At 40.1% G+C, this 27,624-nt stretch overlaps 1 protein-coding gene across 1 annotated transcript in view; it reads right to left on the reverse strand.

The window, feature by feature from the left end:
* usp43b (ubiquitin specific peptidase 43b) overlaps positions 1–27,624 on the reverse strand; it is a gene marked incomplete at its 3' end in the record, with an annotated part of 83,115 nt that overhangs the window by 32,817 nt on the left and 22,674 nt on the right. Inside the window, exons 3-4 of the mRNA XM_083931431.1 lie at positions 20,779–20,882; positions 9,600–9,692 (exon numbers count right to left, since the gene is read on the reverse strand). Of these exons, the coding sequence (XP_083787557.1) occupies positions 9,600–9,692; positions 20,779–20,882 (197 nt within the window). The remainder of the gene's footprint in view (positions 1–9,599; positions 9,693–20,778; positions 20,883–27,624) is intronic.

A 27,624-nucleotide genomic window follows, 5' to 3' on the forward strand; every position in this document is an offset into this window, starting at 1 on the left:
ACCAGCTATCACAGAAACTTCTAACCTAGAAAAATGTCCTTGAATTAAAACAGTTGACCAAAGTCATTTGGCGTGTTCTTGATCATCATACAATGTGGCTCTGAGAGATGAAATAAATACAGAGTCAGGGTCTATGAGGGTCTGTCACATGTCAGCAGGTAAACCTCTGCTGACTGCACCCTAAACTAAAGTTGAGCAAAGAGTTTCACTTGGTTCTCAACGTTTTATCCTGTGGACCGTTTTTTTTATAATCATCCATATAATAGCTCTGGAAGCTAACACTAGAGAGGGGGTCTCCCAGTGTGTGTGTTTGTGAGGAGGAGGTTGTGTAGCTAAGGTTCTAGCTGTTTGGAGACACCTGGAAATTTCTTGACATCCTCTCAGGTCCATTCTTTATATATTTTTACAATCAATGTACAGAAGTCCTAAAGTTTCTTCCATCTTTTCCCTGTTTAAGTTTTTTTTAAAGCCCCTGAACAACCACAGGAAGGGCCTGAAGTGTTTGTTTACCAGCCAAAATGTTTTTATGCCTTAAATAAGGGCTCAGAAAATGCACAAGAATGGTTCTTGAACTTGAACAGAATCCACATTAAAGTGTTGTTGAGTTATTAACTTAATCCCATTAATGACTAGACCTACATAAGGACTTAAAACTGTGTCTGACCTGGTGTGGCAGCATTTAGAATAGAAAATAACAGCAATAAAAACAGCCAATCATCTGATAGGCTCATTTATTTAGTTAACACCCAACTGCAATCCATTAGTCACTGTTTCTTTCTCACTGTAGTGCCATTAGATACCCAGGTTCAACATTTATTTAATTTTAGATTATCAATAAATGTTACATTTATAACAAATGACTTATACGTTTATGTTGCTTTTCAAGATAAGACATTTGACTATTTTGACTGAATAACATTTAGATAAACAACAACAATAACAATAATAATAATGAACGGAAACCAAACTCCATTCCACTGTAATGTGGAGGTCAGACACTAATTGAAAACCCTTTCACAGAGCACAGACTGAGGCTCTGAGTCCTTAAAGAGGAGGAGGAGCAGACTCCCCCCTCTGCTTCCTCCTCTCTCCAAACACACAGCAATCCCGACAATGCATCTCCTCTATTGTGCCGTCATACAAAAGCCAGTCGCCAGTCCTTTCCACGTTGTATTAAAACGTCTTTTTATTTTTTTTGAACCGTCCTCCTCATCCTTTTTTTAGGTCTGTTGCAGCCCGTAGCCTCTTCAAGCCAGCAATACGCCGCCACATTAGTTCTTCGTCTTGTTTTTTATTTTGAAAGTCCAAGAAAACGGTAGGGCTTGCTTAGCAACACTAGGCTAGTGTGTTGTTGATTGACATCTTCCTGAGTCTCCTGTTAGCTTTGTTTCACCTGTTAAGGCGGGACAAAGTACACCTTTGTCATTCTTAGTGGTAGACGGACATTTATGACCTCATAAATTCCCATCAAATTCTCATCAAAGCCCCGCCCACTTTCAGCCCAAGCAGAGGTCTAATCAGCCAGAAGAACTGAAAACACCCGTGTGGGTGTTAAGGGGCTTAAATTTTGTGTTCACAGTGGCCACAAGATGCTTTGCATCAAGTTACTTGCACAAGTTCCTGCGGATACACAAATGAATTCTGACAGAGCAAATATGTCAATGTGACAGGACAATTACATTTGCTTTGTGTATGTTGCACCATTTACAGTAAAAACTGCTGCAAATTTGAGTCTTCATTGAGTTTTTGAGCGTCACACAATTTGAGTGAATCACGGGCAGGTGTGATCTCAGCAGGACAAGGACAGGTGTCAGACAAATTTGTGATATTGGGCTCTATAACTAAAATGCAGAAAATGACGTGAGGGAAAGACAAAGCTCAAAAGTGACTGAAACTTAACGTTTTGCTCTGTACTGTGTTGTGGATAATTACTAAACTAGAATTAGCACCTTGCAGTTGTAAATGGTTGTCTGCCTTAGCCAACCAGTCAAGTTGTTGTCTACATCCAAACCGTCCAGACTTACATAATATTTGTATTTTTGAATATTGAAGGAATTGAATAATAAGGTATAAAGTGTATTTTGAGTATTTCTGAGTTACGGTGTTGAATAATGAACGGAAAGTTACCCTTTGACCTTTTGGATATAAAATTTCATCACTTCATTCATCTTATCCTATTAGACATGTGTGTGAAATGTTGTTATAATTAGCCTAGGTATTCTTGAGTTATGGCCAAAACGGATTTGTGAGGTCACAGTGACCTATGACCCCCAAAATCTAATCATTTCATCTTTGACTCCAAGTGGACATTTGTGCCAAATTTGAAGACAATCCCTCCTGGGGTTCCTGAGATATCGCGCTCGCATAATAAAAAAATACAGACAGACCTCTCAGCAACACTCATGTAGTGGCTTCAAACAGATTTCATGTATCAACCAGCACCATATTTAAGGTAAATACTGCAAAAATATCCCATAAAGTTATATAATTGTTGCAGTAGTTTTAATGGGTCTAGTAGCACAGGTTCAGAGACCTACCAGACCACAGCCCTGGGGTTGGGAAACACTGATTTAAGGGACTAACTGGGGTTATGTTGTTCAAGCATGTCAGAAATGTATTTTGCCCCTAAGCCATAAAATGTCTTTGAAGATTGACTTACTGGAAGCCAGTTAGTCAGCTTTAACAACATGAGTAGCATAATTCTGCCGGTTCTCGTCAGGCACAGGCATCGTTGAATCTGTACATCTGAACAAAATAACTACTGAACCGATGTGTTTCGCTGATTTGGGTTGGGAGCATACAACTTCAAAAGAGCACAGTAAAAGGAGTACAATAATTGGCTGCACTAATCAAAGCCTCGGGTCATGAAGGTATCCCCAATTTATGCTAACTCCATTCTTCATACCAGCTTGGATAAAACAAAAACACTGTAAGTGTTCAACCACTCTGTATCGAAGCTGGATTTTATTGTTCACCTAAAGCTTTAAAATGAGACAGTGATTCCCATTTTATTGACCAACCATCTTATGATACAATAACCAATTAAAATGGAACACTGTCTACAGTAATGTACAGCCCTAAAGAGTTGCACAGTTAATGAGTTTGATTAATGGCTACAGCCAGTTCACAGCAAACTTAAAGAACTTAAACATAAAGTGTAAACAAAATGATCCAACATGCAAAGAGCTGATGATTGCCAGGAGCTAGAGCCCAGTGTTTGGATGGCTGGGCCCAGAGAACGGTTGGTTTGCTAACAAACAGGATGTGTTTAAGACTTACAGACATGATCTGGCTGGGAGTGAGATGAACTCTGCACACAGAGAAATATATTTAAAACTATTTTCAAAGACAACCATCTGTTTTACTCCTCTGTTTATCCGTCACAAGTGTTTTCTCTCACCCTGTCTGCCACACGGTAAAGAAGAAACGGTAACTAAATGCACTTGATTTGGCACGCTGTCAGAAAGAAGCTCTTAAAAACGATTTCTCAAATTAGAATGGATGCTGGCTGAACTTGTATGAGCAATTACAGACTGAAACTAAAAAGGTAGGAAATAACAAGCAAGAAGAAACCTAGCCAAACCTTAAAATAGTGATCAACACACACCTCTGTGTTTCAAACACATAAAGGAGTTCAAAACATTCTGAGCTGATTCATGGTAAAAGTCAGGTACATTTTAGCCTCTTTTTAACCTTAAAGATGGTATTCACTTTCTTGCCAAGAGAGATCAATATGACTCATATCTGGAGGTTCACTGTATAGCTGGAGTATGTGAACATAAGCTTGAGTGGTACCCCTTGGATGCCCCTTAGATCCATAAAGGTCTATTAAGAAGTCACATGACCATATACCCAGCAGCTGGTTAGCTTTGCACAAAAACTGTAAACAAGGGGGAAACTGTTAGCCTGGCTCTGTCCAAAGGTAACAACCCCCCCTATCAGCACCTATCATTCTCAATTACTGTATATTGCTTAATCTGTGCAAAATCTAAAGTGTGCGGGTCTATCTCTTGACTTGGAGCAGTAACTTCCTGGACAAATAAAACTCACAATTAGTAGTTTTAGAGGCGCTGGTAGGTAGATTTTGTTTCCAGTCCTTGTGCTGAGCTAAGCTAAACAGCTACTGGCTGTAGAATTTAATGAACATATAAGAGCCATAACTATCTTCTTTTCTAACTCTATCCTTGAAAGCAAATAAGCGTATTTCCCAAAAGATCAGAAAAAGAAGAAGATAAAGTTATAGTATCCATTCAAGTTTTTAACTGAGTCTGTGTCCGTCATCTGATGCCACGTGGCTCCAAAAGACATTTCCCATTAACTGCCATGGCAAAAGAGAAGTCTGTAACTCAGTTGATCAGTTTGTTTCATGCATCACAATCTACAAAAATGACTCGTGCTGATATCAGGATTTGATGCATGTGTTCCAATAAAATTTGGAAAGTCTAGAAGAGCTGCACGATTATTGCGACTGCTCTATGCGCCAAACCGTGCATAAGCTGTGCTGATTATCCTGGTAATTTCATTTACGGAAGTTGAACTTTTTTGGCTTCATGTGCCCGCTGAGAAGCTTTCATCGGAATGAACAGGGCTCTGCCTCAAACACTGTATCCTGTTTTCTTAATACATCCATGTATTAAACAGGATGTGTAGTTTAGAACCATTGGATGGATGGATGGTTCATGTTAGAATAAAGGTTTGGTTAGAGTCAGTCAACTTCATTTATACCCAGCCTGAGATGTCCAACTCAAACACTGACAAATGTCTTATACTACATAAAAGAGCAGAAACCTGAAAAAGCTGAAAACGAATGCTTAAGTCAGACAAAGGTCTTCCCACTTTTGTTCTGTTTACACATCTGGATCACTTAGACATGATTAATGAAACTGGGATCCACTTGACCTTCATCATCACTTTCTTCTGTTTCATTGGCTTCCCACATTTTTCACACCCTTTTAACACAGATCTGATACAAAGACATCAAAACTCTATTGAGTTAACTGTGCAAAATAAAAGGAAATTGTCTATTCACAGATGATAGAAATAAACGTCTTAATTATGAATCTAATTGTTCTACGTGAAACAGGTGGCAATCAGTCAGGAACTAATCTAAATGTGAAGTTCAGAGTATTTCAACTACTTATTTTCTTTGGATATTTCCACCCACACTTATCCTTTGGTTGCTTTTATGTTCATTTTATATTTATTCACATTATGAAGCATACTGAGTTTGAAAAGTATAGACCCATTTTGGTTCAGCCAATAAGTGACATGAAAAATTGTGATGCAGTTCAATAAAACAAATAACAGTGTGAGCATTTCAGAGTGGTGACATTCTACAGTATAATGCACTCTTAATGCTTCATGACCACACTCATAAACACACAATGTTTGCCGGTGCAATACATCGACCGTCATAAAACATTATAGATGTGACTTAAAATTATTTATTTCGGTGTCTTATTGATGCTCTTGACTATATACAAGAAGTTGACTGATGGAACTTATAATACATTATGATTACCTACATATCCTCACCTACACACACCTCAACAACCAGCTGTAGTGAGGACTCAGCGTGCTGTAATAGTCCATGCAGTATCATAAGTTATCATTGTATGTATGTAGTTAAGTACATAATAATGCACATATGATCATACATGCTGTATCATAACATTAAATTATTGGGCGGAATCAAAGGGTTTATTTATTTTCATGCATTTAAAAGAATCTATGCTGCATCACAAGTGATTATTATGTAAGACGCCAAAATGTAGAGAGTTACCCAAAAATATATGAATTTAACCACCATTAGTTTAAGTTGTGTTGTTTGGTGGAAATATTTGCCTTTGTTGCATGTTTTTCTCTCACTTTAATTCTTATTGAGGATTTTCCGTTATTGGGATGTAACACCTCAATTAAAACAAGTAAATACAAAAACAAATATAAACACATGGGAGTCACTATCAAATAAGTCTGTCCATTTTCTTTTTCTTTTTTTTTCTCCATTGTCTAGAATTCCAGGTGAGTCCATTGGTCCTGTGTAGGGATGTCTTTCCTCCCCCATTTCTTTGTGATAGCTTTCTTAGCTGCTGTTAGTAATACTTTTACCACATATCTGTCCTTCGCTCTTATATTTTCTTCACACAGGTTACACAACAGTACTGTACATCCAGGAGTCTTATATCCAAGTATTTTTAACGACACATCGTGTAAAACATTTCCAAAGGGTCTGATTTTATCACATTTCCAGAAAATATGCGAGTGATCCACATTATTTACTCCACAGTCTCTCCAACAAACCCTATGTTTGTTCAACTGCTAACTCTTGACTTTGGGTGAAATCAAAAAACGTATCAGATTTATCCCTCCAGATCCGCAAACTAGTGGATGTGTGAAGTACTTTCCACATGTTTGGCCACTCTTCATCAGTGATTTTTAGCGTAATTTCTTTTTTCCCATTTTTCTTTTATGTATTTAGTTGATTGTTTATTTAATATAAATGTTTTAAATAACCCTGATGTAATTCTAACTTTGGTTTCTTTGTATGTGTTTGTTATGATTTGGATCGCACCAGTCACGTCTCTGGAGTGGTTCATCCTGATCTCCTTCATAAAGTAATCTCTAAGTTCTTGGTACCTATAGAATTCATGTTTATCTAAATCAGATTTTTCTTTGATATTGTGGAAACTCTCCAGCAAGCCTTGGTTGCATGTTTTTAATGTTTTGAGAGTCAAAATCGAACAAATGAGAAAAAGTGTAATTACAAAAGCAGTTGTGTCTGTTAGAGGCGGGGGAGTAGTTTGAGAGGTTTATATGTCAGTATGAGGCCAATTCCATGAGACAGGAGAAGAGGCAAGCAGTGGGAGACATAATATCACATTTAGCTTCCACAACATGAGCAGGAACAATAAATACCACAAACGAGTACTCTAAGATATTTAAGAGTAAACTTAAAACTTTCCTTTTTGATAAAGCTTACAGTTAGGGCTTACGAGCCCTCAGCTATGTTGTTATTTTTAAGCTGATTTTGTTCTGCTTAATTATGCTGCTATAGGCCTAGTCTGCAGGGGGATAATACTTTTCCTGATCCTCTGAGCTTCTCTCCTCTCTGTCTGTATCATCCATGTTTCATCAATGCATGTTACTAATTCAGCTTCTTCCCCGGAGTTGTTTGTGCTTTGTCGTCTCGCAGGTCTCTGCTGATCGTGGTGGTGCCTGCTGCCGTGGTCCTGCATGACGCTTCCTGCTGTTATCATAATTTATAACCTTAGCTGTGCTTGTTTCTACTATTCTGCTCTATTAACTGCCATAACATATAAGTCATATTCACATTACTATAGATATTATTATAGTTACTGGAAGTGTGTCTGTCTCTGTCTTTTTGTCTGTCTTTGTCTCTCTCTGTCCATCTGTCCGTCTTTTCTCTCTTTCTCTCTCCGTTTCTTCCTCCCCAACCGGTGCAGACAGATGTCCGTCCTTCACAGAGCTGGGTCTGTCTGACATACCTGCCTGTTAAAGGGAAGGATTTCAATGCCACTGTACTCTACGGGGGAATTGTTGGGTCTATGTTTATCATAGAGTGTGGTCTTTACCTAGTTTGTAAAGTGTCCTGAGATAACTTCTGTTATGATTTGGCACTATAAATAAAATTGAATTGAATTGAATTGAATTAAGCATGTTGGGACTATTTAAGTGAAAAACAGTGTTAAGACTTTAAAACAAAAGCCTAGAGTTTGTCTCTGGATTTAGTTTTGAGTGTGTTTGAGTAAGACACTACCACATGAACAAAGTCAGGGAGGGGCTCGCTCAAGAAAGAGTGAATGGGGTCTCCATCCTTGAAAATGTCAGGATTTCCTGAACAGGTTGGCCCACGCTGACCTGACATAGAGGCTTAGTGGGTGTTGTGATGTAAAGTTGAATAAGACATTGTTTCTCAATGAGAGGGTTTTCCACAAGCATTTCCTCTTTGATACCTGCCCTCCAGCTTCATAATTACTGGTGTTCTCACTGTATGTAGTGCGTGGGTTTTGTCCAGCCTGTTTTCTTATTGTTATCATTCTTTAAATGACTCAAGCTTAAAGAAATAGTTCCATGTCTTTTCTTTTTTTGAGAGTTAGATGACGCTCTGTCTGTACGGTGAATATGGATCTATAGCCAGTAGCCAGTTTACTTAGCTAAGCATTAAGACATAAAAATATGGAAACATGGGGAATATGGCTCTGTCCAAAAGTGACAAAATCTGCCTACTAACAACGTGTAAGCTCACTACTTATGTTGTTTGTTTAATCCTTACAAAAGCCGAAGTGTAAAAATGACAAATGACAGTTTTACGGGGTGTTATGTGTCAGGCAATTTCTTGGCAGGGCGCAGTAACTTCAGAGCCAGGCCAGCTATTTCCCTATTTCCAGCCTTTGTGCTAAGCTAAGCAGCTGGCTGTAGCTTTATATTGAATGGACAGATATGAGAATGGTATTGAGCCTCGAATCTAACTCAAAGAAAAAAGGGAATAAAATATTTAACCATGTAAAACTATTTCTTTTAAGGGGAGCTATTATTCTCATTTTCAGGTTCATAATTGGATTTTGGATTTCTATTGATGTACTCATACTGTCTGTCTGAATCTACCTGTTTAAATGCTCTGATTTAGCGCCTGTCTCTTTGTTCTTTTTTAAAATAATTTTTTATTTCTATTTGAAGTACAGCTGAAGGTTGTTACAAAATGGGGGAGAGAGAGAAGTGGCAACATGCAGCAAAGGGCCGCAGGTTCTAGCAGGTGAGTTAGTGCGTGCCCCACTGTCTCTTTAACAGCCCATACACACGCCACCTTTTTTGAGTCCTGAAATACATTGATGTTGAAGGTGAATACGTACACTCTTTATTAAGATATTTCCTAAAAAGAATACACACACAGGGCATTTTGAAATGGAGTTTTCCAATCCTGCAGCTGCTGCGGAGCCCCAGTGAAGGGGGCGTTATTTGTCCCAGCAGCTGAGTGAGCGGAGAAGGGCAACAACCAGAGTCAATATACGCCGAGCACTCACTCCATGGACTGAGAGAAAGGAGAGAAACGCCATTCAAACGCACGCCCACATGGCTACGCTGCTCCTTGATCGCTAACATCACTTTCATCTTTACTTAGATGGAACGGCTAATGCTAATGCTAATGCTAACTGTCAGTAAAACTCCTCTGCAATCCTTGTTTTTATGGTGTGATTTGCTGGAGGGGACGGGTTCAATACGGCTCAAACAGACTCCGGTCTCCTGTAGGCTACTGGGCCGGGTCTGACCAACCTGGCAACCCGACTGCTGGAATTATTTTTTGTTGTTGCGACTACAATCTTGAGACACTAGATGCCGTTGTTCTGCTCATTCTCCATATTCAACCTTCAATGTAAAGCGTGAGCAGTCGTTGCAATGCGCTGCTCCCTGAAATAAACAAAGTTATGTAAGTGTATAGCTGGAGTATGCAGTTATGCTCGACTAGTTCGGCTCATGTTTTCCAGGCGGTAAAAGACATGTTTCTGCTGCTGTCTAAAAAAGATGCAGTCACTTGCCTGGAACAGTTTGTAATTGTGTGTATTAAAAACAGCAGTGCTCACCTGGTCTGGCGAAGGGGAATGGGGAGTGAGATGCAGAGGAACGGGTCAAAGGTGTTGCTCTGTTTCATACAGTGGGGGCATGTCAGTGAAGATCTGAGGAAAAAAATGTACACAGTTACATTAGTCTTAAACAAAAACTTGACATACAAACTAATCTGGATGTGGGAGTCCTTCTGATTAAGTCTCGCGGGAAAGGAGATGGCTTAATCTTGTTACACAAGTGAACAACACGATGAAAATGAACACGGTGTTCAATAGAAACCCTTGATCTGATTGTGAGAACGGAAAAAGATGAGTGATGTAACTGGTGAGAATGAGAGACGAGCGGTTGGGATGGGGGTGTGTTAAGTAGTAGAAGAAGCCCCCCGGGGTGATCGGGACGATAAAGGGGAAGCTGTTTCCATCTTGTTGCATCACTCTTACCAACTCTACTAACGCTAATGTGATGTCATTACAGGATACCAAGCAGAGAAAAGTAGGGAGCTTTCCTTAGTGATGGCCTTTTTTCCTCTGCATCTGAATGCACAGATCACTGAAAGGAAATGTTCAGATGCGTACGGCAGGGATTTTCTATTACAATAGTTTTCCATTCAGTCGCTTTGTTCATAATTAGACTTCTTTCAGTGAATCCTACTGAGCTTCACAGGAGGAATTTGTTCCATTAAGGCAATTGTCTGAACAATGAGTCAGAGAGCCCACTGAAGGTAATGGACTGATTGCTGGAAGTGATTTTGTAAACTGTCCTGCAGCTAAATTCAATCTTTTGTCCAGAGTTAATCTGTGCAGGATTTCCTGGATAAGACTTTCTGATAATGCACGATGATTAAGTGAATCCTGAATAGGGGCTTTTTATCAACCTCTTTGATTACATGAATTAGAATCATCAGTGTAGGTAGACCATAAATACTTTGTACATAAAGTCACATTTAAAAAGAAGCACCTCCTGGTTGATCCAATAAGTGTCCACTACGAATAGTTTGCACAATAGAGAAGTTTCTCATTGACCCCCGTGTTAAACAGGCCGTTTTCACAGCATCATTAAACCTGTTTAAGGTCTGGTACAAAAAAACATTCTAGTATGTATTTTTATGTTGTAACACTTAAGAGGGTGAATAATTTTGTAACAGGCTTGTTTTTATTTTATCGGAGGTTAAAGTTTATAAATACAGTTAAATGACAGCTAGCCTCAGGCCCTCACTTCTCCTCAGAGGCTAGTTGTCAGGATTAGCATCATTAACATGCTAACTCTGTCATCTCGACCTGGACTGTGGTCATTCATGTGGTGGCAAGATGCCAGTGTAGTTTCCTCTTGAGACACAGGACTCCCACTCCCTAGTAACGTGTTCTGTTAGCCTAGCTCCCGGGCGGTGGCTAATTCTGTAAACGTCACCCAGACAGAAATATCTCCCTCCCCCCAACGTCACATCAATGTCCTTTTTTGGTAAGAGGAAATGAGGAGGAGTCAAAGTCTGACAAGATGGCAGCTCCCAGAGGCGAGAGCGATTGGATCAAGTTAAGAGAACGGGCCCACATTCTTTTTTTATACAGTCGATGGAGGGTACGTGGAAATATAGCAACTCATTTGGAAAATAATGAAATAAATAAAAATGATATATTTAGTCAGCTTTAACACTTAAACACAAGCTATGTGTTGTGATCAGGAGTGCATGAAAATGAATTAGCAAGAGAGGTGAGAAGTCTCAACAGAACTGATACATAGCTAAAGAAGTAACAGAAAACTCAGCTAAATGTAATGTATGGTTGAAGTTCAATCTAGAGGAACTTCAGAGAATTGGTCCAAAGTGTACTGGAGCACACAGACTCAAGCGTATGGTGAAGATCCAACTAACTCCTTCAAACTAACAGAAAGACGTGGAACCCAAGACGGTCCGTCTGGCTCCGGCCGGCTCGGTGCTTGGTTTGGCTCAACTGTTATCAACATGGCTGCCAGGTCTCAAATGTTCTTATTTCACAGGTAAACAGCACACTAATATATGCTTTTAGAAACATTTTAAGCAAGACATAGGAGGGTTGTAACGATACTAAAATTTCAAACTTGATACCGATGATACCCAGGAAAATACTGAATACCATTTTCGATACCGCAGAAAGAAAATGACCTGAACTTTCAAAAACAACACTCACCAGCAACAATGACAACAATATTAGGTTGCCTAAGGTAGTGCAAAAATATTAAATACAAGTACAAACCAGCAAAAATGACAACAATAAAAGAAGAAGAATTACTTTATTAATCCCGCAACGGGAAATTCATGGGGAGATGTCAGAGTGAGGGGGCTGCCAGTGGACCAGCGCCCCGAGCACTTGGGGGTTCAGTGCCTTGCTCAACAGCACCTCGGCAGTGAGAGGGTGGCAACTTAATAATAAATATTTAGTTGCCTGAGGTAGAGCTAAAAAAAAGAACTATAAATACAAACCAGCAACAATGACAACATATTATCAAATTATCTGAGGTATTGTAAGACTGAATATGTAAACATGCCAGAAAAAAAAAAAGTTTAAAAAATGAACTTGCTGAAAAGTGTACAGAATATTAAAACACAGAAGGTATCAGAATACAGTGTGCTCCAGTCCACACTTGGTCTTTAAGGTGTTTCGCCAAGTTTGATTTGCTACTCGACTCCATCACCACCACGTTGTAGCATTGTTTACAAATCGGCTTATGGGTGTCGTTAGCCTCGTATACAAAATACTTTCAAATGGCACTTTTGCTTTTTTCTTTTTCTACTGAAACCGTGAAGGCCCTCCAGCAGCATAACTTGCCATTTTTATCTAGCTCAGTGTTGTTAGGTTGGATTAGCGTCCGCCATCGTGTGATCAGAGAGAGACGAGCTGCGTGTCTGTGTGCTTACAGCGCTGCAGGGTCAAGTTGCTTGTAACCTGGAGGAGGCGATGACGCCACTGTTGGTATCAATACTTTTGCAACTTAGTATTGTATCTGATTACTGATTTTTAGTATCGATACTTATTTGAGTATTGATATTTTTGACAACCCAAAGACATGGCAATACATTAACGGAATCTTAGCTCATATTTGATCAGCGCTGGCTAGTTTGACTGTTTGATTGGAGTTTCACAAGCCTTGCTCGATATAGTGGACAGTCCTCATTTGCATACGTTGAATGGTCAGTCATCTTGCTGTGCTGTATCCATCATGGCGGCCAGATCTCCTGCTTTCCAGAGAATGTGAATGGGATCCGTCGATTTCATGTGCGTCAATGGAGTTGATTGATCTTCACCTTTGAACTTACTTTTTGAGTGCACAGCACGTTCACACTGATGAAGTATGGCAACATGCAGTGCACTACAAGTCCCAGGATGGTGCACTGATAATGATCAGAGAGTTTAGTGTGGAAGGCTGGACACTACTCACCCTCAACGGCCTCCATCTTTGCTACATAGTGAAAACTACAGGACCAGAGCACTGGCAAGAAAACTGCACCTGTTGTGATTAAAACGGTTATCACCTAACAATACCAACTTGAGTTATACATGTATTTTATTCTACTAGGTAACACTATACTGTAGTCGGACAGTAAGAAAACAAGCTGGCAGATATTTTGGCGGGCGACAGTGACAGGCGACAGAGAATTTGCAATTCACCATTTAAAGGTAGAAGAGGTTGTTCTGGTAAGTGAATAACAAAAATGTGTGATTTGAGACAACATAACCCCGTCAAGATTTGCGCACTACACAAGTGAGTACATAGCCTTCACAGTGTACTACATGTAAGTGAACAAACAGAATTATTCAATTTAAGACACAGCTAGAGACTCACATTCTCTTAAATAAGCTTCCCTAATTAGGAACTAATTAAGCATAGGCTGGAAAAATAGAGAAGGGACAATAAGCTGCATGTAGGATTTACAGTTAAACAAGAAAACAGAAAAAGAACAGTAAAGGGTTGAAATTTCTAGTTTTTAGTACAAATGCAAACTTGACCAAACCAGCCTAAACACTGACAATTGAATTGTATGAATGAGATTGTAACAATATCTAATTTTATAGTGTTAAAAAAACATTGAGTTTTAATCGTTTCAATTGAGCCCATTTGGTGCATTGATGATGGGGTACTTGAGTTCATCTGACTGTGCCGGGGGGACATCAGACCAAAAGAGGTTGGGAAGCACAAATCTAAACCATGTCAGTAGTGAGCTGGTCTGTCCTCTCGGGCTTGATCTATCTTTGGTGGATGTTTTCCACACTTAGAAGTGACAACCAGAGATTGGGGAGGCAACCATGTGCATGGAAGCTCATAAGTTTCATTTTAATTAAAAGTTAAGAAAAGCATATTAAAAGACTGAAGTTTCTTTGCAGGTCTGTGGTATCACTGGGTGAAGGCTGGTGATCCTGAAAGGCTTCTCAGGTAAAACATTCCCAGTGATTTCGACAAGGATAAAGGAGTTAATTAAAGAAATTGCACTAGTTATTCGGAAAGCATGTAAATCTCTCCCCACAATGGATTTTAATACAATATTTTAACTAAACATCTATGGTTAGACAGATCTAGGAGCATATTTTCATTTCCATGCCACAGTGCTGCTGTTATCATTGTGAATTACTATTTCATTTTTATTTCTTTTATTATCAGCATGATGGATATAAGTCTGCAACATTTATCAATGACGGGTTTGATTCACCACTGCTACTATGACAGTATGGAAAACACAGTGCTACTCATGAATTGATAATAGACTTGGCGTTGCAATAAAGAACATAGAGTGACAGTACTCTGGGCGACTTAAATCCCATACATACAACAATCACATTTTCACATATTGATGAAAACCCATTGATTCATTTCAAAAGCTAAATTTTCTTTTGGTGTCATAAACCATGGCTAAAAAATACTCCCCATCCTCTTTCTAATCCTCATATCTCCCCAAGCTTCTGTGTGTTGAACCTTTACGACCTTCGAGTGACATCCTACCATGGGAAATTAAGCCATAGATGAACTGTTCAAATGCGCTTTCCTTATAGGAAGGCACCTGACAGACCCAGTGGGGGAGGAGAGGGAGAGGCGGGGGGTGAATAAAGCTCTATTCAAGCAAGCCCAGCTGACACTGGCTCTGAGTGGATCTCTCCCTCTTGGCAGAGCAGAATGGCTGCCCTACGGATGTCTTGTTCTCGCCAGGAAACAGTGAGGGTAACTGCACTCCATGCATACAAATCACACTCAGCCTCCACTAAAACATAGATGTGCCCTGCACTGCTCTAAAACACTTAAAAAGAGGAAAGGAGCAAAGGAAGAGGTGGTATTATGGTGATGCTCTAATGGAGAAAGCGTGCAAAGGTTGAGAGGTATGTATCCCCCTGTCTGGGATGCAGCCATGCTGAATAGACCCTGAGCTTGATGCTTTGGACCAGATTCTCTATAACTAAAGATAGCACATTTCAAGCAGCGCCAATGGAATGCAATGGTGTACACTTCCTGTCTCCTACTTGGCAGGCCTCGTTCAAAAGTGTAGTTAACATAATGTAGATAGATGATCAGTTATATATGCATTATGAAGCCTATTTATGTTTTATTTGGGTCACATAAGATCAGGGGTCGCGACCTTTTTGACGTGAAGTGCCATTAAAAAAAATTGTTGCAATATTAAAAAGCCTGCCATAGTCTACAGAGCTATTCATTTTTTCTCACACCCCAAAATCATAAGTCCAAGTCAAGTCTCAAGTCACATTTGTGTGCGACTGAAGTGCGACTCGAGTCCGAGTCCCCATCACTGGGGAGATACAGTATGTGACTTGTGACAAATGGTCCAATATTTGCTACACTGACTATGGGGCGAAAGGATCGGTCATAATCTGTGTTCATGTTCACTTTTCCCATTGGAATCAATACACTCCTGCTACTAGTCTCCTAAAGAGGCGGGGTAGGGATGAAACACACATGACACTGACACAGGAAATGACTCTGAGCTGTGCTGTCACGCTTCTAAAACATCTCTCTTTACACTACGACGCACTGCTAGAGCTTTGGATCTTCCAGAGTAACACAGGTATCTTGAGCTAATTTATTTTCTTTTACTAAGAGAGGCGATTAAAAAACAAAAAACAAAGCGTCAGTAGGTTCTAAATGAAATAGTCTGGCAGCTAATTCTTCCCACTCAGCCTGGCAGCTTTCCTCCTTTGGGGGATGAACGCTAGTTTATCCACCACACTAATGCTCTGAAATGGAAAAGGCATAAACCTTAATGCATGCCTCATAATTCACTAATTAAAATGACAATACACACATCATAAACTGAGCCATTACTGGGCCTGTGAACTCCAAAGTATCATCTACCCAATCCTTCAAACCCTAACACATCGGGAGATATGATCAAAACAAAAGGTCACGCAGTCCGACTGATTCAGAGATGAGAGGGTCTCTCGGAGAAAGTGGCATCGCAGTAAGCCGAGCCACACTGAAACTGCACCGCATTTGTAATGTGAAACGCTCGGCTGCCCGTCACTCGGCTTCACTGTAATGAACAACGCTTGAAAGAGAGACATTTTTATCGCAGTCTCCACTGAGACCCTGTGAGTCACCCACATATAGACAAAGATCACAGTCTTTGATCTAAATTAAGATTTACTCACTTGATCAGAGAAAGTAAAGCGCATTAGATTTATAGAACAGAGGTGAGAGCTGTGTTTTACACTGAACTGAAAGTGACAGCTCTGATTCTGACCAGCTCCAGCATGTGACGACAGGTAACGTGAATAAAGATCAAATTACTTCTGGCTTGGCTTGCTTGGACAGTGATTTAACTGGTCTGAACATGTACAATGGACGTGATGATTGCATAGTGAGAAACTGTGCTATTACTATGATAAATCTCCGGTCTGTCAACTCTAGATGTTGTATCACATCTGACACTGCACGGTGAGGCGGTGCAAAGGCAGTAGCAGGACCTTTGGGACTCAAAGGGAAAGGGAGGGGCATGAGTCAGGAATTATTTGTTCAAAGTCCAATTCCAGCGACAATGCATTCAAAAAGCGCTGATCTCCATTTTAAACATCTCAGCCCTGGCATGCATGTTTTTGTCATTGTTTAAATAGACTCAGACTGTACACTTATTGTATATGTTCGAGTCCCTCGGTAAAGTTTGGGCTTAGCCAACGCAGTCATGTATATATTCCCTCTGTACCGCCTCACTCACTTTCCCTGGCCAGCACAGTGTTTGAGTGGGTGAGAGGAACCCATTTTGCCTGCCAGGCTGCAAAGACTGCTGCTTCCTGTCTAGACACACCCAAAGTGTCACAGCTGAAACATTTGACAGGGCGGGTAGCAATTAAAAGATGCACTGACAGATGTATAACAGGCAGTCACACAGAGATGCCAGATTTCAGGGGAACGGGCAGATGGAGGATGGTACCGTTATTAGCAGTTCAGTCTGGAGGGACAACTTAATCAAACATATATTAGATTCTGGTGTTGAATCTAAGACCTCGATAATCGGTCCTTGTGGTCTGGACCTGCAGGGATTAGACGACAATTCATTTAGTTGGTTTGAAAAATAATCAGCAACTGTTTTGATAATCAATTGATCTAAATTGTTCGTGCAAAAATGGCAGAAAAGCCTTTTTTCAGTCTCTCATATATGGAGATGTCCTGCTTGTTTTAAATTATATTAAACTGGATATCTTTGGGTTTGGACTGACAAAACAAGACATTACCATGGACTAACAGCCACTGGGATGGACATTTTTCCAAACAATTAATAAAGTAAAAAAATAATCAGGAGATGAATCGATAGGGACAATAATCATTATTGCAGCCTAGACATGGTCATCGGTTTATGGGTGGATGGAGGGTGGATGTTGTTGGGCTTTCGCCTCAGCCTCAGGAGCTGACGAGAGGAAGTGAAGGAAAAAGTGCTTAGAGATTAGAGGCAAATACATGGGTACGAAAGAAAGATTGGACCACATTAAATCTAAGTAATAGGATAAAGCAAACCAAGAGGGAGTGACCTCTACATTTCAAACTCACTTGATAAAAGAGTGCAGCCCCCAAAACATCACTGTAGAAAGCTGCATGTAATTAACCAGAGCAAACATATATTTTAACATGACCATGACTGCAACAATATAATAATATATTTCTGAGACCACACCAGAACTTGAAATTGGCACCAAAATGATTTGGCCAAATAAACTGGACATCTGAATGATGCTCCTCTCCCAGTGGGCCACTGCTGAAAGATAGAATTGACAGTGTCTTTATATCCTGGATGACTGATTGATGGGAGTGATGTTGCATTAGAAAGGTTGAATTATATAGTACATTGGGGTGAAAAGCCTGTGTTTGGGGCTTTGCTGTGCATCACCACAGTTACCAATAGTAACCAGTTTAGTAAATAATTACAATTACCACCATCAAGTTGCAGTTTACATCCAAACTGCCCAGACTTACGTAATATATGTAGTAAAGAATAAAAATGTATTAAGTGTATTTTGTATGAGACATGGATGCTTCACACACATCTTCAACCTGGCAGATCAGAATGCCGTTGAATAATGGACAGAAACATTATGATGTCACAGTGAAGTTGACCTTTTACCTTTTGGACATAACATATAATACATCACTTTATCATTTTATCCGGTTTGACATTTGTGTGACATTTGTCTTAATGGCATAGGAATTCTTGAATTCTTCTTGTTTTGTGAGGTCACAGTGACCTCCGAAATCATATTAGTTCATCTTTGAGTCCAAGTGGATGTTTTTGCCAAATTTTAAAGAAAATCGCTCAACAGGGTCCCTGAGATAATACATTCACAAGAACGAATGGAAAGACGGACAGACGGACAACCTGAAAACATAATGCCTCCAGCACAGAGGCATAAAAAACCTGGTTGTGATCCAAAATACACTAGACAAAGGTGAAAACACTTGACCACTGGCACAGCTAACAATTACTACAATAACCCCAATTACTGTATTCCCCCCAGTACAGACGGTAAGCACCCTAAAGAAGTACTTGTACGGTACTAAAGGGCTTTAGTTAGGGTATGGTACCAGAGGAGTTTTTCCCTAGACCTTTAAGTATTACGACTCCTGCCTGCCTGTCAATTACTGGAGAGGCTGTGCAGATATATTGTGCTTCTAGTCAGGCTTCTGTGTCTCTCAGTACCAATTACATGATCAATGAAGCGGAAATACCACACTGTGTAAGCATGGTGAACTGTACGATGTGGACCTGAATTTACGCAGGTGTTACACAATTATATTTTATTTACCTATTCATAAGCAATAATGAAGGAATAACATCTTTCTTGGACAAAGTGCAGGGCTGTCCTTTACAGAGATGTGTTTGCAGTGGCTATTTAGACTGTGACCTTTGTCTTGCAGGGCTGCATGACATTTAGACCACCTGACAACACTAGAGTTGTACAGAAAACAAAAGTCCAAAGACACTTAATGATACACTATAAGTTGAGTTCCATATAGATAAGAGTACAGCTGACATCAACACAGACTCAGCACGCTGTTTTTGCAAAAGCTGCAGAGAATGACAGATAAAACTAATGAAAAATGTTCTGCAAACAGATACATCGCTGCCCCCCTCCCTGTCGCCCCACTGACCCCGGACTCTCTCATCGACAGCGTAATCATACTTTATGGATAGTGTTCCTCTGCTAATGACAGAGGATACTTCTTTATTTGCATTGCTTCAAGCGACCAAATCTTAAAAGTGGAGGAGTTTGCCTTGTTAATTCAGGCAGTAGACAGCTCGAGTGAAACAATGTGATGAAAATGTCAGCTATTTCCTGCTTGTGAGGTGGCAGGCATCTTTGGAAGAAAAGTTTTTGGCGGCTGTAAGACCTCCCACCAACAACTTGTGCTGCAGAGGCATAATAAAACAAGCTGACAAGCTTATTCGAGAGACAAATAGCTTAGTACATTAGAAAATAATAACAGAAATAATTTCACATTTCATTATGGCTTTAAAGCTATGAATCTAATTTAACACTTAAACTGCTCCTAAGGGTGAAATTACAGCCCTGGGTGTTAGATACAGGAATTGACTGTTTGCCAATCCCAGACCCCTCAGTTACTGTTGCTACATCTGTCAAACTTTCTGTTCTTACAGAATACATACATACAGTAGGGCTGCATGATAGCGCTAGATAGCTATGCTGGTACGTGTTCTTTCTTTATGTTAACTAATGTGTGTCTAGACTGGTTGCCCATAAGCCTCACTTTCAAAATGCAAATCCGTCTGCCACTGCACAATCCTGGCTACGCTGGATGAATGAATCTGCCAAACAACTGTTTATCTCATGTAGGGCGGGTCCTACATGTCCTGTCTGCAGGTCTGTTCAGATCAGTTTATCAAACTGTCAAAGTAGACAGGGCTGATAAAAAATGACTCCATATTCTGTCGCATTAAAATGTTTTCAGAATCAAATTTTAGTTTAGCTGCTTAACTGTAGTTTGAGAGTGTTTGCGACCCGACCGCCATTGTTGCCACTGAACATTCACTGCCGTTTTGTTGCTCTGATTGGTTGTAGGTCACGTTTCATCGTGTAGGTCTATACAATTATGTCTAGAGGCATTTTGCTCTGCACCGTTTGTAACAGCCCTTAGAAATCGAAAATGAACTAAGTTTAAATATGCACTTGATGGCTACATACATGATATTACACTAAAGTGATAAGGTTAAAGCTGCATGTCCCAGGCAAAAGTCCTCACCAGTTGATGATCCATGTAGGAGATATGGAAATAAATAAACGGCATTGTTCTTGTATTACAGACACAGTGTAATGCTTGAAAGTCCTGGTGTTATAATAACAACAAATCTTATTTTATTCTAACATAACCTTGTTTAGCTGCTCATGCAGTGCTTCATGCTTTATTGTTTGTATTTTTAAACAGTATGTTTGACTTTTATAAGAGAAACGCTTTTGGATCATGACTAATGTGTTTGGTGTTTGTAACACTATCTTGGATAATGACTTTGGCACTGGAATGTAAACTTCACCAAATCCAATAACGTTACAGCAGACCAGAGAAATAAACTTTATGGTGGTAGTATAGTTCCAATGCAATCACTGTACGGTCTTACTGGTCACAAAGACCTAAGAGAAGACCTTTTGATTTGTTGAGTGTGTATTTGTAGATCTAATCAGGTGTGTGTGTGGTATGTTAAGAAGGGACAGGACTCACTTGTACTGTGCCTGGAAATGTTCCTGGACAAAGCTGTGCTGGAGTCTGGGCTGCTGGGTCTGGGACGGATCAGGAGACAGTACCTCCTCAGCTCCACCGGGGACCTGCAGCACAGAGGAGGCCACCAATAAACACCACGCTGTCACACTCTGAGATCCATCATTAGGCTAGCTGTTGCTCAGGTTGTCGTTGTGAGAGGAGATTCGTACTGTATATAGGGGCAGTGCAACAATAAATTTGGAAATCTTACAGGTGCTCCTGTAGAAAGCAGCTTTAGCACATTCTTGCTTTCCCTTTGAAATAACGTGATATTCAAAAGTTGTGGAAAGCTCTGACCTAAACATAAACTCCTGTCTTTACTCTTTGATCTTAGTCTACTCCCCTCCAACAAAGAGGAAGCAAGCCTTGGATGAAGATAGAAGAGGAGGAAAAACACATTCATAACTAAAAGGCAAGGGCATAAAGCAAATGAGTGGAGTGGCACACAAACACTGTTGTGTGTCAATGACACACAAGTAACTGAACAACCTTCTGCATCAGTATTACAGTTCAATATAACATTTTCACTATTTAACAACTTTTATTATGTAGATTTACATATACATGTACATATAATGATGCACAAATGTTCTGAGACGTCTAACTACGTGTATTTCTCTGACTCATGAAGAGATACAATATACGTGGGATGAACTAAACTAAAAAAAGGATTGCGTTGACTCATGCAGGACACACACTTCATATGCTCCTGCCATTATCGATCAACAGCCTGCTGACTGAATTATATTATGTCGCACACCAATTACAGTCTGTCCTCACACAAGGTGGTTCATTAAAATATGATACCCTCCGCACTGATCCCTGCTACACCAGTGCTGTCACAAACTGGGTAAGCTAGTCCTAACATGACTCAGAGATTCAAATGATATTCAGTGTCTTGCTTTGGGTCCACTCTCGCCATGGTGGGTTTTCTGTATTGTACTGTTTTGGCTTAGCATGCTGCTTGGCTATTCCAGTGATAACATAACTGTATTTCCATTTGTTGCAATAAATGGTTCAATATAAGGAGCGTGGTCCTGAATAAAAAGTACATATCACTGTTAAAAAGCCAGACGCTCGACAAGTTTAAGGAATAATTCAACATTTTGGGAAATACTCTCATTCGCTTTAGAGTTCAAAGAGAAGATCGATAAAACTTTAAAAAATTAAGAGAGGTATCAATCTTCTTATCTAACTCTTGACAAGAAAGTGAGTATTTCCCAAAATGCCCAACAATCTTATTCATTTGTAAAATGGTTGTACAGAGGAGTAGAATCTAAAAGTTCTGAAGCAGTCTCACTGTATCAGTATCCTTATGAGGAAAATGTCCTGAAAACATTCTTTTACCCACCAAGTGGTTCTGCCTAAAAGGCCATCATGGTGCATGCAAGTACCTTGTTAGCACTTCTCCGCCCGCACGCTATCAACCCCACAATAGCCTGGTGCAAAAGTCAGGTACTTGAGAATGCATTAAGTCATCATATCATTTCAGCTGTGCTTTTACACCGGGCTGGCAGTGCCAAACGGAAATGCACTCTCCGATCCTTCTCTGTTGACACATTCTCTCCCTCTGTTTACTATTCCTGCCATTTTGAGCTCCTGGTCCCATACTGGCTGCCACTGTTCACAGGCTGGCAGCTCGACCATGACCTCCTCTGAAAGGAGGTTTAGAATTTCTAAAGGGGAGAGGGAAGTGGAGGGTGTGTGCATGCATCTGAGAAATCAGTGTGAGACAGAGACAGACAGAGAGACAGGAGGGTCCTTTACAGTTCACCACCATTTCAAATCTTGACTCTATTCTTCTCAGAGCATTTGAGCTTTGCAAAGCGAGGCTGAAACCTTAACCTTCCTGCTGCTCTGTGCTTCAACAGGCACATACAATGGCACATCTCTAACCCCTATCTCATGTTTTCCTCTTTGCATGGAAAAAGTAACATACAAAAATGTTCTTAAACAGGGAGGGTGGTTATAATATGAGAGGAAATTTCTATTTAAAAAAGGTTGTTGGTACAACTGTGAAGAGTATGTGTATTTCAATCTGTGGGGTCAAACTGTGGAATGAATTGAATGTGAAACTCAAGCAAAGCAAAACATTATTCAGTTCAAGGAGATGTACAAAAATATATTTTCTAAGGATAGGAGGATATGTATGTATACACGAGAGAGAGAGAGAGAGAGAGAGAGAGAGAGAGAGAGAGAGAGAGAGAGAGAGAGAGAGAGAGAGAGGGGGGGGGAGATAGATAGATAGATAGATAGATAGATAGATAGATAGATAGATAGATAGACAGATAGATAGATAGATAGATAGATAGATAGATAGATAGATGCGTACCTTACTGAAGCCTGCGTGTGTGCTGACAGTCTGCAGTGTGTGTGCACACAGTTTCGCTCTAACTTCTGGCTGGTGCTTAAATCTGAGCTAGGGATGTAACGATGCATCTTGAGACATTTAAAAGTGTATAAATGTGTGACGATTCAAATTGGTTGAGATGAAAAATTAACAGCATAGCGCTATCTACTTTTGACTTTGTTTGTTGACATCGGTGCAAAGATGGCGGCGAGCGCAGCAGGTCGCTCTGGTCTGTTTTATCAGAGGTTCTAACTCAGTTTTGTCTTTTGGAAGTGAAAGAACTTGTGTATCTGCAGCCATTGATTTCCTGTCCTCTGTGCTGTTAGTGACACAGGCTGGCAGCGGTGCGGAGCAAGTTAATACGTAGATCATTTCAGGAATGCCTCAGTACAGTAGGGAGGCTAGTCTGTGTGTGTGTAGGTGAAGAGAGACAGAGGATGAACTCAGAGCAGACAGCTGTAGCTGCTGATGGTCAGAGCAGAGAACAAAGTAGCAGTTAAGTTGTTCAGTTATAGTAAATGTTTCATATTTCCTGAAGCTGGTTTGTTTCTGTAAACAGTGCCTCTGCTAACAGAGTGGTATTCTTCATGTGTACAGTGAATATGAATAACCATGAGTTCTCTGTGCTCATGTAATCACCATATCCTGAATATGATCATAAGCCTTATGAACTGGATATTCATGTCCATGTCATCACACTCATTTGCCAATGTGCAGAGATCTCAGCTTCTGAAAATGACTGGAACGTGGAACTTCCATTGGTTCAGTATAAAGGAGAAGATGGTGTTTTCGCGGTGCAAAGTGTGCAGTACATCTTGGTTTGAAGGCAAGTGAACATGACATTCAGGCAAGTTGAAGCTGACCTGTACTTGCCCTATGGGCATGTGCTTTTGAAACCCAAGTGTCAACCCCTGCTTTAAAGCCCCTGAACACTCATCAGTTCTTCTGCTGATTAGACCTCTGCTTGGGTTGAAGGTGAGCCAGGCTTTGATAAGAATTTGATGGGAATTTATGAGGTCATAAATGTCTGTCTACCAAAAAGGATGATACAGGTGTACTTTGTCCTGCTTTAACAGGTGAAACAAAGCTAACGTTATCCCCAAAGCAATTTCAGTCAAAAGTAAATGGACTTGGTTCCAAGAGGCTTCATTAGTTCCCCACCTGGTCAGATGCGTACATGAACTGATGAAGCCTCTTGAATACAAATTCTGGGCAAACATCACCAAATGTGGTACAGATCATGCTCGATCAAGTTTTGGAAAGTTATTTTTCAGATTTTTACAGTTTTGCTAAAGCTGGCCCTTAAAGTTTGCTCAAATGCTTCTGCCATTTTCTATAATATCAATATTACCTTTTTATTAAATGGTAAATGGACTTGTACTTATATAGCGCCTTTCTAGTCTTCTGACTACTCAAGGCGCTTTCACAGTGTTTGTCACATTCACCCATTCACACAGACATTCACACTGATGGCAGTGGACATCTACAGACCATCTAATCTAATCATTCACACAACATTTACACACCCATGCGCAGCACGGGGAGCAATTCAGGGTTCAGTGTCTTGCCCAAGGACACTTCGACATGTGGACCAGGGGAGGTGGGGATCGAACCGCTGACGACCCACTCTGACACTGAGCCACAGTCGCCCCATATTTCTTGTACAATAATTAAACATATAAAAATATTTATTGGTACTTTTACTTGGCTTGTTTTCCCTCATTAACACATACATCATGTTTGTGATAATCGGTTATGAGTGGTTATCAAGAGTGCGGAAAGCAGTGTTTCCAGGGGCCAACCGTTCTGAACGGGCACACACTCTGAACAGTTACATGCTCCAAATGGGCCCAACAATGAGTACTGCACTAGTACAGAAAATAGCAAGAGGAAAGAAAGTATTTGAGGGATTTTCTATCACTTAGTCATATTCTCCTGGACTGTTGAAATCCAGCTGATCTTCTTGTTACTGGATCTGGTCAACCATGCAATGTACGTAAGGCGTCAGAAATGAGAAGTGAGATTTCCATGCAGTAACGGATTCCATTGCTATCTTTACGTAGAGATAACAGAGCAACATTGAGGCCACAGAGTGCAGACTAAGTTGGTCTTATCACTTCTCAGCTCTGCCGTGTCAAAGGACTGCAACATGTCAGCTGTGTTGACAGTAGCTGCCGAGGATGTGGACATTTAAGCACAGTGAGAAAGTGGGGCAGGTTACATGCACACAGACACCTGATAAAGCCTCAATCATTGAAACGATCATGAGCCAGATAGCAAATCCCATGGAGTAAGCTGCGACTGCTGCTGGTTGAAGAAATTGTTTCACTGTTGTAAAGTGACCCCGACATAACAGGGGTCCATCTCAAGAGATGCCTATTTGAAAGTGAGATGCTATCTTTGAAATTGGTTGTCAGAAAAATATGCCAACTTTACACTGATAAAAATGCAACTAAACAGGCAGGCAACAGATCTGAGAAGCTATATTTAGAGTCAGGTCTGACCGCTAGACGGCTAACACATGGGAGCAATTTGAAATTTCATTTTTCTTACACTTCCACACTAGTATTCTTCTTCTGTACAATACAAACGGTGCACATACTCTATACTGACACATGTGTGTTTGCTTTTTGGTTTGTCAAGATGCATAAAATTCATACACACTTCTGCTTTCATAGCTACAGTATTGCATTACAGTATTGCATCTGATCTCCACACCTCATTCATCCTATTTTTTTGTTCTGCATTAACTTTGTTACACTACTATTATTTCCAATAACATCAATTGTACTTTTTTTAAATTAAATATTTCCTGTACAGGAATTAAATATATAAAAGATATTTATTGTCACTTTAACTTGGCTTGTTTCCCAATATTATCACATACATCAGGCTTGTGATAAGCATTTTAGAAGTAAATGAACCTATGTCGCTTCCTCCTGCAGCAGACACAGAGCTCTATCTGACCCAGAACGGCACACAGAGCAGCGCAACTGTCATTGCCAGTTTCAGTCCAACACAGTTGTTTTCAGGCCCAGCGCACACATTTTGTAAGTAGTAAATTTACTTACGCTCATCTGTGCACCAACGGGTATGCTGGTCTGGTCGGGCAGGTCATAGAAATTAAGATTCTGATTAACAGTGGATGGGTAAAATAATACATCAAGAATGAGGAAAATATTATTTACATTGCGGAGGAACTTTAGTTTAATTTTGTCTGTCTGCTGTCAAGTTTATAACTATAGTTTTTAGTTTTTCTGCGATAATGTCCAACGATATTTGCAGCCGTAACTTTACTGCACACATGGAAACGTTAGCAATCACTGAAAGCAGCCTCTGATCATTAAGTAAATCACTCGTACATCAATACAATACATACTTTAAAAAGTAACAGCCTACATTCAGGTGAATGATTTAAGCGTACAAGTGGATTCAGATGGTGTCAGAGAAAATAAAAGGTTATTAGTGTACAGTGGACAGAGGACTGTGAAACGGTGGAGGGTCTCTTTTTCAGAAGAATACCACCAATTTTGTTAATCTGCTGTTTAAATAACAGCACCAGCTGCAGGTACACCTGGCTTTTAAAGGGAATTGGAGATGACACAGATTTGTTTAAATAGGTCCTATAAAGGCTACTGATTTGGTTTGGAACAGTCTTGGAATAGTGTAACCGTATGCTTTGTTATTTTTGGCACAGCTTTTTTGGAGCTATTCACCCAACACTTTGGGAGGTAAAAGTGCCTGGTTCTTCTCTTTGTGTCAGTTACTTCCTGCCAGGATAGTTGGTTGGAAAGCTGTTTGGTTTACCTGAGGTGTTTTAGTATCAGTTGGGACTGCGGTATTGTTTAGCAGTGGGTAGGACTTGTGGATTGAGCTGTGAGCTTCTTTGCTGCTTTCTTCACTTCACTGGTACCAACTTGTCACACACTGGCTCAAAGTATGTAACAATGATGGAATACAAGCTGTGTTACAGTGCCAATGCATATGTTTTAGCAGCATCAGTAGTGTAGAAAGTGTATAGTTAAGTCATGTGTGTGTGTTGAAGACTGCAAAATGACACACAAACCATAACACAGAATAGTAAAGAGCAAACTGAAGAAAATAAAAGGGTATGGGTTGTAAACATAGCATGTGGGAGCTAACATGGCTAGTGTGGGCTAACAACAGTATTGCACAAAGTTGTAAATAATACAGCTTCTTATCAAACATTTTACTGCCACTATTCTTGCACTGATCAGAGCCACGCACAGTATTCCCTCTTATCACCATGCAGCCATAAAACAAGATATCAAACAAGCAATATTTCCTCAGTGAGAGGTCAGTCCTGCTCCTTCTCTCAGACTGGCGGTTAGAGTTCAATATCAAACTTTACAAATAAGCTTTTCTTTAACATCCTGTTTGCAATAATGATGTTTTGAGAATATCCTTAAGTTGTAAATCAGGACTGTCAGTGTCCT

Source organism: Echiichthys vipera, assembly GCF_963691815.1.
Source record: "Echiichthys vipera genome assembly, chromosome: 17".
In the NCBI taxonomy this organism is placed as follows: domain Eukaryota; kingdom Metazoa; phylum Chordata; class Actinopteri; order Perciformes; family Trachinidae; genus Echiichthys; species Echiichthys vipera.